Here is a 13,899-nt window from a genome sequence, read left to right as displayed (position 1 = left end):
GAATTTCCAACTTTGGAAAGCAAATTTCTCTTCTGCTCGCTCGTCCTCCATCATTGTCTGGCCTGCTGCACATTCGCGTCATAGTAACAAAATTCAAATTGCGTTCAGGTAACGAGGTGATACTTGGATTAGTGACTGCAATATAATTACCGTTTTAGAAATTGTAATCCGTTACTATGGAAAGTATTCAAATTACAGTAACGCAGTGCTGCCCACTTCTACATCTATCAAGCAGCAAGCAACTGGATTGCCAAGGCAGTCATTCGTCTCCATGGCAACGTTCAGAGCTCCTAGTTAGACAGAGAGACAGACAGGCGGACGGTCATTCAGAGAACATGTCGAAAAGCCATTTTAGTTTTCTTTTGTTCCTCATGTTTTATAAAACACGAGATCACCAGACGATCGCGTTAGTTATGTAATCGTGTTGCTGTCAGGTTGGTTGACCTTTAGATAAATAGACTGACAATGATTACTGTTCCCTTATGGTGATGATACACGGGGCAACTTTTTGGGCAATGTTGCCGAGCAAAGTTGCTGGCAACGGGCAACTAGGTGAGACACAGGGCAACTTTTCAGGGCAACAACAGTTAGCAATGGCAGTTTACAGTTAGCTAAAAAAAAAAAAAATCGATGTCTTAATTTTTGCTGTGACCATTTAATCAAGCTGTCTGTTGTTTTTTAGAGCTTTGGTGAGGTAAATTCCTCCATATAGAATATTAAAATAACAACTTACCGGCGTAAAAACGGATGAGGAGTCTCTCCATCTCTTCACTCCACTGACACTGTAGCCGCCATATTTGTTTGAAATTTCTGATCCGAACCTCACCGGAGGTCACATGACTCGATACTCGCGTTCTGATTGGCTTATCTCAAAAAGTTGCCAGAGATTATCAAAACCATTCAGAAAGTAGCAATGTTGCCCAATCTCAATAGAAAAGAGTCAAAACGCAATTGCTTGGCAACATTGCCCAAAAAGTTGCCCCGTGTATCATCACCATTAGATAAATAGCCACATATTATATGCTATAGACCCCTTGCAAGAATGTCACTGGATTGCGCTGGTTGCCATATTGTGGGCAAAAACAAAGCTTCCAAATGGAGAAGAAATCACTGCGATAGAACGAATATCGGCACGATTTTCTACTAGAAGAAAATCGCCAGGTTTTGCCAGGAATCGCGTATATCGATATGGCGAATTACTTGTTGTCTGCCAACCCAGTGTACAGTGCCGAGGAAACGTGTGCTTGTAAAGGACTCGGTTCTCATCACGGTTGGTTCGTGAGGGGACGGCGGTCTACCTGCAGGAAAACATTGCTGTAATCACTGCGAGGGTGAGTTTTCCTTTCGTTTTTAGGATATCCGAAATGATTCAACGTTGTATTTCTCAGCCTCAGTCAGCGAGTCTAGGTTCTGTATCTTAAATACCAAAACAGTAAACCATGTAAACATGGGTTTGCAGTTTTAATGTATTAGTGAATAAAATCTTTGAAATCGTCGTATTTTCTGTTAGAAAATAAGAACGTTTCATTTGATATGCACTACACCTCGCTCCAATGAGCACTTCTGTGACCTAGATCAATAATTATTTTGCTCAGTTTTTATTATAATTTGAATGTTTGTTAGTATTCAATACTTACAGCACGACTTGTAAGCTGTAATGTACACCATGTACCGGTAGATATGGCTTTTATTATACTATGAACGGTCTGCCAGGTTTATTACATTTTGCTTCACACTACTGGTACAATTGGGCTGGAAAGAAAATTTACGGGACATCCATACACACACGCTGCACAAAACACAAATAATCCAATAATGGACACTGACCTTTAATCACATGATCAGAGCAGGTGTGGACATTTCTCAAAGCCGTTGCACTCATCAGGTCAGATTGAGCAATCTGTGAAAGTCAGAGTCCTTGCCGTTTTGCTGATAATTCTGGAGTTTTCTCTCCTTGATACTCAATAACTGAAGGTAATCTATAGACGCTATGGCGTCTCTCTGTTCTTGCGATTACTGCAACTGATTACACCACAGAAACTCGGCACTTTTGCCTAAAATGCAGCATTAAACATCTGGTGAAAGCGTAGTGTGTAGGAAGTGTATAGCTAGTGCTTGCGTATAATGTGTGTGTGGCATACTGTACGTTTTGCCTCTCACTATGGTGGAATGGAAGTTTCATGACCTCATTTGAATAGGATGTGTAACTGGCCACAGAAAATCAGTTTAATATTGGCTCAACATTCAGCACAGATGCTCTGGTTGATTACAGGACAATTTCCATTCATGTCTGTCCAGTTAGTTATGACCGGGTTCTTGGCGAAACTGATAATTGCATCGGTTTTTCTTTGGCTAATCAGACACAAGGTACACCACCACTCTTGCCGGAGCAGTTGGGGGTTAGGCGCCTTGCTCAAGGGCACTTGAGCGAGTCCTGCTGGTTCAGGGACTCGAACCTGTGACCGTTTGGTCCCAAAGCCGTTTCTCTAACCATTTGGCCATGGCTTCCCTGATGCCTATCCAGACAGAAAAACACATTTCCTTTTCTCAACTTTGAATATTATCTATGTGTAAAGGTTACATGAACGTTTTCTCTTCACTGTGTAGCTACATTTGCTGCAAAAAAAACCCCAAAAGCACTTTGTGCACATCTGGTGAACAGTAAATGCTGAGCCAATTTTACTGCGAAGAATTCATGTCCTGCATCTGCCACTAGATATTAATCTGACGCCTATTTGATTGCTTGTATAACAGCACAACCATTTTATGAATCATTTAAAATGTGTAATGAGCTTTGTTTCCTCCCAGGACCGTTTTACCCCGTCCATGTTGGCCACTGGTATCATAACTCAGTAAAATCTGCAGAGATTCCAATTGTGAAACTAATCAAATACAAAGGTTTATAATTATTCTTCTATTTAGCACACTGTTCAAGCGATTGCCCAGAACATCAAACGGGATATAAATTTTATTCCAGCTGCTTCCATCACTTTACTTTCTTCCGATGTTTGTTTGTTTTGTATACAACATTTATTTATTTATTTATTTATTTATTTATTTTATAAGTCCGGTGAAGCGGTCGGTCAGCCATAATCATGACCCTCGTTGTGAAAAAGCATGGGATCTAACCTTGACCTGTGAGCATGATGAACGGTTAAGCTCATCCTGTATTTGCTTTCAGTATTTCTGCATTATAATTTGTCAATTTTGTACAAGTATATTGTTTATCAATATAATCTACAGTACTGTGCAAAAGTCTTGGGCATATTTAGAGAAATGCCGGAGACCAAAAAGAGCTTAAAAGTAATTAAATGTTTCAAAATTAAAAAAAAAAAATACTACAAACAGCAGTAAGCCATAATAAATGAAACAAAGTCAGTATTTGGTGTGAGACGACCCTTTGCTTTAAAAAAAATTATATATATAAAATAGTCTCCGGTACAGTGAGTGCAGTTTTATAAGGAAATGAGCTGTAGGTTTTACTGAGCATCTTACAGAACCAGCCACAGGTCTTCTGGACACTTTTTTTGTCACGTCTCATCTCATTATCTGTAGCCGCTTTATCCTGTTCTACAGGGTCGCAGGCAAGCTGGAGCCTATCCCAGCTGACTACGGGCGAAAGGCGGGGTACACCCTGGACAAGTCGCCAGGTCATCACAGGGCTGACACATAGACACAGACAACCATTCACATTCACACCTACGCTCAATTTAGAGTCACCAGTTAACCTAACCTGCATGTCTTTGGGGGAAACTGGAGCACCCGGAGGAAACCCACGCGGACACGGGGAGAACATGCAAACTACACACAGAAAGGCCCTCGTCGGCCACGGGGCTCGAACCCGGACCTTCTTGCTGTGAGGCGACAGCGCTAACCACTACACCACCGTGCCGCCCCACTTTGTCACGTTTGCTTCTTAATTTTGCAGCAAAACTCAGTAGCCTTCATTTGTTTTTGTTTTTTTCTTTTCCCTTTTTCATCTGAAAAGCGGTAATGCAAATGTATATAATTTTTTTTTTTTTTCCCCTGTAACATTTAACTTTGTGCTGAAAAACGAATGTTTGGAATGCTAAAATGTTTTTGTACTGACTCGATAATGTAGAAGTCATAAAATGGAAATCTGTAACAAAGTTTGTATAGGGGGCGGAATAGGGTACCTAAGGCTACATTCACACTGCAGGCTGAAGTGACTCAAATCCGATCTTTTCGCCCATATGTGACCTGTATCCGATCTTTTATTGACAATATGAACGACACAGATCCGATTTTTTCAAATCCGACCCAGGCCGTTTGGATATGTGGTCCTAATTCCGATTCCTATCCGCTTGTAGAGGCTCGTTCGTAGTGAGACCTTGAGAAAAGTGCTATAGCTTACGCTGACGAAGTCTCTGTCCCAAAGTAACTGTTTCCACTCTGTGTCCCTGTGCCTTGTAATAAATCCACTTGAAACATCTTGAAAGTTGAACTTTAATCCTCGTTTAACTATTACAAAAGTTCTAAGATACAGAGAGTCGGTGAGTCAATATCAGAGAGTCAGGTAAGAAAAACTGTTCGCTTCCACGGCTTCTCGAGATCTACCCTGAGAAGCGCGAGACCATTCTTATATAGCTGAATGAATTCTAATTCTAATTCTTGAGAAGTGTGAGACAGTTCTAATTCTTGTTCTAATTCTTCACATATGAATTCTTAAGAAGCATGAGGCAGTTCTAATTCTTAACATATGAATTCTGATTCTTTTAACCTTGCCACATATTATTCATCATCTTAATAAACTACTTATATGAAATTACACACTCAAATGAAATTATATATACCATGTAACATAAATTGTAATTCACATCTATATGAATTCTACTTTGGCCGTTACACCGCTCTTTTCATATGCAACTTCAGTCTGAACCGCCAGGTCGCATTCATCCGACTTACACGTCATCAACAAGCCACAAACGTCACTATTCTGCACTGAAGTAGGCGGCGGGTCTCTCAAAAAAAGTTACAACAACATGGCGCATAATCACGGGCGCAGATAGAGGGTGGGACTCGTCCCACCCAGATTTAAATTCACCTCGTTCAGTCCCCCCCACTTATAGGGAGGAAAAAACGTCTATGCTGTCTTTCTTTGCATAAGGCAAACCTCACGGAAAAATCAAAAGACTAATTACCATTCGGTTTATTGAGGTGCACGGCAGTGTATACATAGTTGCAACAACTCACATAAAACAAAACAAAGACTGATATTCGGTTGGTTGAGCTGCACAGACTGCACAGGTTGCGAGCTCGAGCTTGGTTGCTATGGTAACCCACAAGAAGTTTGACAGGCATATCGGGGTTGGGGTTGGTTTGCTAGCAGCTTTGTCCCCCCCCAGTTCAAAAAACGTATCTGCGCCCCTGCGCATGACATCAATGCGAGGGACGCTTCGGGCTGTGAAGGTTCTGAATCTTCTCAATGGAAGGACGCAGAGGTTAGGGAGCTGATTTCCATTTGGGGGGATGCAGCTATTCAAGCTAGATTGGATGGGTCATACCGCAACCGGGCGGTTTTACTTCCGTAAACACTGGCCATGCTCACTGCGTGTGACGTCGTCGTATCCTGCAATGCGCATGCGGAACACTTTTAGGTCGCTTTTCGTTCATACTGAGGATCACATACAAGTCGCATATATTTTTAATGTGAACGACCTCACAAAAAAATCGGATTTCACAAAAAAATCGGAATTGAGCATTAAGCCTTGCAGTGTGAATGTAGCGTAAGACTTTTGCACAGTACTGTAGGTATATTTTACATCTCTAATTGTATTTTTATTTATTTTCAAATTACACTGTTTAGTAAGTTTGATGTTATTATTACTTTTCCTATTTTATTTATAATATATTTTGAATATTCCTCCATACTGTGGCTTGATTATAATGGGTGCACCAGACAATGAGAAGCTTTTGTTCGGATGATGGAGCAGTCATGTTTTCTCTAGAAAGGAAAAAATGCAGTGTTTCAGCCTTAAATCTACTCTTAAATTTGTTCAGATGTGCTGCAGCGTATGTGCTTCTGGCTGAAGAGGAAGCCACCACTATTATAGAAGCTGAGAGACTCTTCAAACAAGCGCTAAAGTTCGGTATGTCAAGTACACGTGCATACACACGCTTGTTCTCACACGGTCCATGTGATGGTTTTGCTTCTAATAATTTCTAATTGCATTTGATTCATCAGCGGGGAAAGACACAAATCTCCTGGTGTATATCAAGCGCAGATTGGCCATGTGTGCCCGTAAGCTGGGACGCATCAAAGAGGCTGTGAAGATGATGAGAGATGTAAGTCCAATGTATATACTTTGCATGCAGTGGAGCTTTGCATACAGGATGGGTATTTTGACATGTGATATAAATTGTTCGTTTGATTATTTTGGAGAAATAATTCCCTGTACTATTCAAACGAGAATCATTTTATCACACAGTACAGTCGTCATTCACTTGGGTTTGAATGGCTTTGTTGTGAGTTTGTCTTTTTTCTTCTCTGTCATAGTTAATAAAAGAATACCCCTTACTTGGAATGTTAAATATACATGAGAACCTTCTAGAAGCATTATTGGAGCTCCAGGCCTATGCTGATGTGCAAGCAGTTTTAGCAAAATATGATGGTGAGCTGAAGAAACATTTTTCATTTGGCATCTTGCAGCAATCCTATAGAGATTTAGTTTTCCAGTAGCATAGCATCCTTATTGTTCCATACTCATCACATGCTCCGAAGCCTCATTATTTGTTTTGTGGTTTTGTTTTTTCTAGATATCAGCTTGCCAAAATCTGCCACTATATGTTACACATCTGCCTTACTTAAAGCACGGGCAGTGTCAGACAAGTAAGTGTTCAGTATATGTGCTTGGGGAGTAATAAACCTTTCCAGTTAAAGCGTATGTAATGATTTAAAATGAATATCATTTAGTAACAACCAAAATGACTTAATAGAGCAGAGGGGAAAAATATTAATTTGTTTATTTTATTATCAAGCACAAAACTATCGATAAATCGTGGCTTCTGGATACTGGAAAAGGCAGTCTTGCCTCAGGGCTAATCTTGCATGACATCACACGTGGAATCCTGGTTATCTGGGTCATTTCGGTTCATCTGACTCCGTGCTTGTTTACTCGCTGAAATTGGATATTGTTATTGGAGTCGTACCAAAATAACGATGGGAAAGCTCTGAGTTGTGTTTGGATGTTCAAATTCATAAACAGGACCTTCAGTTCACGAATTTCCAAGAAATTACACTAATCTAAACCGACAGTGGGTGAGGTTTGTGCAAACAAAGCCGGCAGATTTCATGTTACCTACTAATAGGAAATCTGATTCATTAAGTGTTCATCACCACCAGAACGACCACATGGGAATTATTGGAGTAAAAAGAAAGCCGTTTATTTAATAAATGACATTTGATCTGACGTCTGGACAGTTCGTCGATTCCCCTATTATCGCCCACTTCATATTTTCTTTCAATAATTATACTGGATAAGTGTACATTTTAAAGATTATATTTTTGCATTTATTGAGGTACATGTAAATAATTTTCCTTATTTTGCAGTGGCCAGCTTAAAATAAAAATCCACAAACCAATCTGTTTCTCCAATTTTCTCTGGCTGGTGGTGCGCTATCGGCGGTGAGTGGGACTGTCGTGAACTGGCAGTTTCTCGTCTTGGGGGTTTGAAAAGATAACCACGTACTCCGGAATATCCTTGATAATCATCTGCCCTTTCATCCGATATACAAGAATCCCAATCACGATCAGAATTCTCTCCAAAATCTGATTCCATATCGAGACTGGTCTAACCACTGCTGTGCATATGAACAAAATTGATACCTGAATTATTACACGTGTGACATCACGCACCCCTTCGGGATCTTCCAGTTCAGTCTTGGCAGATTCTGTGAAAATCGGCGGATCTTATTGATTTTTCCATTAATTTGTGGCCTTTTGGATCAGCTACGGTTCGAAAACACATGGTCAATCAATATAATGATTGTTGCTTTGTACAAGAAAAAAGTGTGGTTTAGGGACATTAAATTCACTTTAAACACATTTCTCTCAGCTTTTAATAAAATATGCTCCTAATGTTACCGTTGATATTGTTTTGTTATCCACTACCAGTCAAAAGTTTATAGAAGGCTTTTCATTATTTTGTTGCTGAATTTTGCCATGTTTGAGTAATTATGAAGACTTTCCTGTTAGAAGACAACATGCATGGAATTGCATTAGGAATTGGGGAAAAAAAAATCAAACAAATTTTATGTTTAAATTGTCTAACAGTATTCTTGATGAGGTTTTGCATCTTGCTTCTTGGTATTTTCTCAAGCAGCTTCACCCAGGAAGTGTCTATTAAAGTTGAAGTTAAAAAGTACTTGCATGGAGAAACGAGAATTACAAGTCATACAGGGTTAGTCAAAATTATGCTAACACTTAAATGGTAGAAACCATTTATTCACAAAACGTACATTATATGTGCAAGATGATTTACAGGACGGTCTCAGCCTGTTCACCATTATGTTCAACACACAAGCCAGCGAGCAACAGTACCATTTAATCTGTCACCCATGGCGTACGTCTATCTGCAGGAGAAAAATAATCCATTAGTGTTAACGTAATTTTGACTAACCCTGTATAATGTAGCTACTTGTTTAAAAGAGTTTAGTTCCTAGCGTGTTCAACCTGTTTAATTGGTAATGCACTTTATTGGATCAGCAAGCAATAATTGTGTGTGTGTGTGTTTTGTGTACACTCCAGATTTTCGCCGGAGACAGCCTCTAGGCGAGGACTTAGCACTGCAGAGATGAATGCAGTGGAGGCTATACACAGAGCAGTAGAGTTCAACCCACATGTACCAAAGGTTAGACTCCATCACCTTTATTATCGACACACACTTTTTTTTTTTTTTCTCTGTTGCTGTTTCTAATTTGTTTTTTCCTATTTACACAAGGACCTGTTTAATTTTCAGGCTGGGAGCATTTCTCAGTGGTGGGAGTGGTCACGGGTCTTAGGATTTAATTTGATCCCAGATGTGAATATAAAATTATTTATTGTGCATCTTATTTTTCTGTCAACATTATGAACCCCCAAGTATTTGACGATTTCATCCATCATGTCAAACTTAATGTATTTTTCATAGGGCCATCATAAAACATTTATTGTTTGAATACAATTTGACTTTTCATTATGTTCATGTGTTTGAAGGCAGGAAAAACAACTGACTAATATTAACTACTCTGTTATGCCGCTTTTCCACTACAAACGCGGCTGAGTCGGGCTGAGCCGTGCCGTGCCGTGCCGTGCTGAGTCGAGCTGAGTGGGGCTGTTGGAGTTGCATTTCGACTACAACCGCGCTGAACCGTGCTGGCTGGAAGTGGGTGGACACATTGGGTGGAGTTAGCGAAAGTGGGTGGACGTCACGTGATGTTGTTAAGCGGCGCAAACAGTGACATCAGTGACCTTTTAAGCGGTAGTCTCACAACCCGGATAGTAAACAATAAACATGGAGGACATGGAGTCGTTAGTGTTGCTGGTCTTGGTGCTGTGGCTTGTTGTCACCGACAACGCCAACAGATACTGGCAAGAGCGTATAGATGAGGCGAGGCGCATAAGGCTTCAGAAATTCTCGTAATTCTTCTTCTGGGTTTACGGTGTTTACAGATCCCAGCGTGCTCGCGGGGCGTGTGTGGGCATGTGAGGACACTCCTCCTCACCAATCAGTGCACAGGGGAGTGTCTGCTCACGCCCCCAGCCTCACTCGGCTCGGTTTGGCTCGCTTCAGCCCCACTCCAAAACCGTGCGAGTTTTGGGTGCTGAGCAGGGCTGAAGCGAGCTGAGTCGTGCTGTTTTGAGGTAGTCGAAACGCGAGCCGTGTCGGGCTGAAGTGAGCTGAAGCGAGCTGAAGTGAGCTGAAAAAGGGTAGTGGAAAAGGGCCATTAGCTCCAACTGGAAACACTGCAGAGATGCCAATCACTACGATTCGTGCGTAGTCACTACGTTTTTGACAGTAGCACTACGAGGCTACGACCGTCTATTCAGTTTATATGGGATTCATACGATTTTAGCATGGATGCGGTTCGAAACGCGTGAATCTATAAGGGTTCACGATATTTTGCCAGTGTTTGGTACATTTGAGGCCAATTATCGCTTGATAATTCAATATTTTGACTGTATTTATGGTCAAAGTTTGCTTCGATGGGCACGCCATCTTTGTTGACCAGCGTTCTGCGCATGCGTGAATTAATTATCGATGCCGCGATGGAATGTCGAGCAGCCCATGTCACTAGGTATTGAGGGGCTGTCGGGGTGTTGTAACCTCACAAACTATCGCTCAAAACATGAAATCAGGGTCGTCATCCACCCAAAACACCATGTTCCGAATATGCAATGAATATTTCACGATATATTCGCAAAAAGAAACGAAACACTGTTGGAACTGAAACAGTCATCTGAAGTAAATCAATCAGAACTGAATAAGTAATCTGACTTGATATTGATGAGATTAAAAGTGATCAAAAAAATGAAAAGTAATCAAAGTGACTTGACATTAATCATGGGAATAAAAAGGAAATAGACATGTTCTAGTACAACTATTTGAGTATTGCTAATTGAGTGTTCCAGCATATTCTCTATAAACATTGATGGCATGTAATCTGCATTTGTTTAGTAAACTATTTGAGTATTTGCTAATTGAGTGTTCCAGTATGTTATCTATAAATATCGATGGTATGTAATCTGCATTTGTGTAGTAACGTTAAGAAAATAATATTCACTGTTTGAAAGTTGATTGTATACAAATTACCAGAGAAGTCTTTACTTTGTGTGAATGTGGTGAGTTATGAGTATCACTCATGAGAAAATCATGAGTGATTTGTGGTTTGGTTTTATTTTTCAGATAATTTAAACAAAAAAAAAAAAACAATTTTCTCCCCCCAAAACCAACATGTCCCAGTTCATTTTAGTCACCTGTATTCACTCAGAATGGCCCTAAAAAAAGACCAATTTCCAAAATTTTCTCGGGGGGCTTACAGCGCCCCCCGAGCCCCCAGCTGGATTGGACTCGCTACACACCCTGCGGGCGCTCTGCTCTTATGCACGTGTCACTACACATTGATTTCACAAAAGGTTGGCATCTCTGATGCTGGGTATGGCAGAAAACTGTGCTCTCAGAAAATCATCTCTTTAAGATAACCATAACCCAGTTTACTAAATGGACCAGAAGGTGCTGCTGTTGCATTACCATGGCCAGTCTGGTTTCCATCAAAACTCCCCCAGTTAGTTAGCTAGACTTTGTCTCTGGTGGGAATTCTTTTTCACTGTACTGTATATCAAAAGGAATCAACGCTCCGCTTTACAAACAACAGTAAATGCGGTGCAACACCACAGTGACAGGCAGCACAACACGAAGACGAGTGTACATGTGTACAGTTCCATTTTCTAATATATGCAGGAAGAACAGCTTACTGAACAAGAACAGCAACTGTCTGACAATTGTTTACTGTATGAAATTTTTTTTTTTTAACTTTTGTTCTTTTAAGATTAAACACTTGTAAGCCCCCATGCTTCACTGCTCTCAGTACCTTGTTTTAACTCGTCCAGGGCCCATCACACACATGCACGCGCGCGCACACACATAAACCATGTGGCCTCAAACACACTGGATCTGACTACAAAGTGCACCTGTCTAAGATGAATGCCACTTACGTCCACATGCACATACCTGTACTTTCAAGTGCCATGGTGCCTGTGTGACTTTACCTCATAGGAGACACTGGACATGTACTGTTTAGTGTCACAAAACGTTGCACATAGTAGTGGAACCTTTGGTACCAGAAAACCAGAACCGTGCCTTTTCTGATATAAAAAGTTCTTATTTCGGAGACTCTTCTTCTTTTACCTGCGTAACTTACCCACTTTTACACTTGGTGTTGTCCATAATTGTTGGCACCCTTCATAAAATAATCAGAAATACAGTGGTGCTTGAAAGTTTGTGAACCCTTTAGAATTGTCTATATTTCTGCATAAATATGGCCCAAAGCATCATCAGATTTTCACACAAGTCCGAAAAGTAGATAAAGAGAACCCAGTTAAACAAATGAGACAAAAATATTATACTTGGTCATTTATTTATTGAGGAAAATGATCCAATATTGCATATCTGTGAGTGGCAAAAGTACGTGAACCTCTAGGATTAGCAGTTAATTTGAAGGTGAAATTCGAGTCAGGTGTTTTCAATCAATGGGACGACAATCAGGTGTGAGTGGGCACCCTGTTTTATTTAAAGAATGGGGATCTATCAAAGTCTGATCTTCATAACATGTTTGTGGAAGTGTATCATGGCACGAACAAAGGAGATTTCTGAGGACCTCAGAATAAGCGTTGTTGATGCTCATCAGGCTGGAAAAGGTTACAAAACCATCTCTAAAGAGTTTGGACTCCACCAATCCGCAGTCAGACAGATTGTGTACAAATGAAGGAAATTCAAGACCATCGTTACCCTCCCCAGGAGTGGTCGACCAACAAAAGATCACTCCAAGAGCAAGATGTGTAATAGTCGGCGAGGTCACAAAGGACCCCAGGGTAACTTCTAAGCAATTGAAGGCCTCTCTCACATTAGCTAATGTTAATGTTCATGAGTCCACCATCAGGAGAACACTGAACAACAATGGTGTGCATGGCAGGGTTGCAAGGAGAAAGCCACTGCTCTCCAAAAAGAACATTGCTGCTCGTCTGCAGTTTGCTAAAGATCACATGGACAAGCCAGAAGGCTATTGGAAAAATGTTTTGTGGATGGATGAGACCAAAATAGAACTTTTTGGTTTAAATGAGAAGCGTTATGTTTGGAGAAAGGAAAACACTGCATTCCAGCATAAGAACCTTATCCCATCTGTGAAACATGGTGGTGGTAGTATCATGGTTTGGCCCTGTTTTGCTGCATCTGGGCCAGGACGGCTTACCATCATTGATGGAACAATGAATTCCGAATTATACCAGTGAATTCTAAAGGAAAATGTCAGGACATCTGTCCATGAACTGAATCTCAAGAGAAGGTGGGTCATGCAGCAAGACAACGACCCTAAGCACACAAGTCGTTCTACAAAGAATGGTTAAAGAAGAATAAAGTTAATGTTTTGGAATGGCCAAGTCAAAGTCCTGACCTTAATCCAATGGAAATGTTGTGGAAGGACCTGAAGCGAGCAGTTCATGTGAGGAAACCCACCAGCATCCCAGAGTTGAAGCTGTTCTGTATGGAGGAATGGGCTAAAATTCCTCCAAGCCGGTGTGCAGGACTGATCAACAGTTACCGCAAATGTTTAGTTGCAGTTATTGCTGCACAAGGGGGTCACACCAGATACTGAAAGCAAAGGTTCACATACTTTTATCTACTTTTAGGACTTGTGTGACAATCTGATGATGTTTTAGGTCATATTTATGCAGAAATATAGAAAATTCTGAAGGGTTCACAAACTTTCAAGCATCAGTGTAATTGTATGTAAAATAACATGTACAATGAATTTTTTTTTTCTCAAACAAAAAAAGAAACTATATATCTTTGTTCTAACTATAAAAATTGTCATTGCAACGGCTTTTTAAATAATAGTATTTCCCTTTTTTTAAAGTGTATTATATAGAATATAAATGTGTGTGTGTGTGTGTGTGTGTGTGTGTGTGATTTTATAAAAACAGAAATGAGTGTTTTACTGGGAAATACTCCACTCGTATTTTCATATGTGCTACATCTGGGACATGGAATCAAGTCCGTGACACAAATATCTATACGTCATTCGTGAGGAAATCAAAGAATTGTTCTGATAAATTTGGATCTCTTTTTCCTTTTTTTGTTTTATTATAATAAAAATAAAATCACACGTTGGCTTGACTGTATGAAG

At 40.3% G+C, this 13,899-nt stretch overlaps 1 protein-coding gene across 3 annotated transcripts in view; it reads left to right on the top strand.

The window, feature by feature from the left end:
* The window catches only part of st7l (suppression of tumorigenicity 7 like), a 31,654-nt gene that overhangs the window by 6,693 nt on the left and 11,062 nt on the right, over nt 1-13,899 (top strand). For all 3 annotated transcript variants that reach the window (XM_060919453.1, XM_060919455.1, XM_060919454.1), the window contains exons 7-11: nt 6,022-6,110; nt 6,206-6,306; nt 6,518-6,632; nt 6,778-6,850; nt 8,768-8,870. In XM_060919453.1, coding sequence (XP_060775436.1) covers nt 6,022-6,110; nt 6,206-6,306; nt 6,518-6,632; nt 6,778-6,850; nt 8,768-8,870 — 481 coding nt within the window. The remainder of the gene's footprint in view (nt 1-6,021; nt 6,111-6,205; nt 6,307-6,517; nt 6,633-6,777; nt 6,851-8,767; nt 8,871-13,899) is intronic.

The sequence above is a fragment of the Neoarius graeffei genome, chromosome 4 (genome assembly GCF_027579695.1).
Source record: "Neoarius graeffei isolate fNeoGra1 chromosome 4, fNeoGra1.pri, whole genome shotgun sequence".
Taxonomy (NCBI): Eukaryota; Metazoa; Chordata; class Actinopteri; order Siluriformes; family Ariidae; genus Neoarius; species Neoarius graeffei.
The sequence above is the reverse complement of the archived record's forward strand: the minus strand, read 5'-3'. Positions and strand labels throughout refer to the sequence as shown.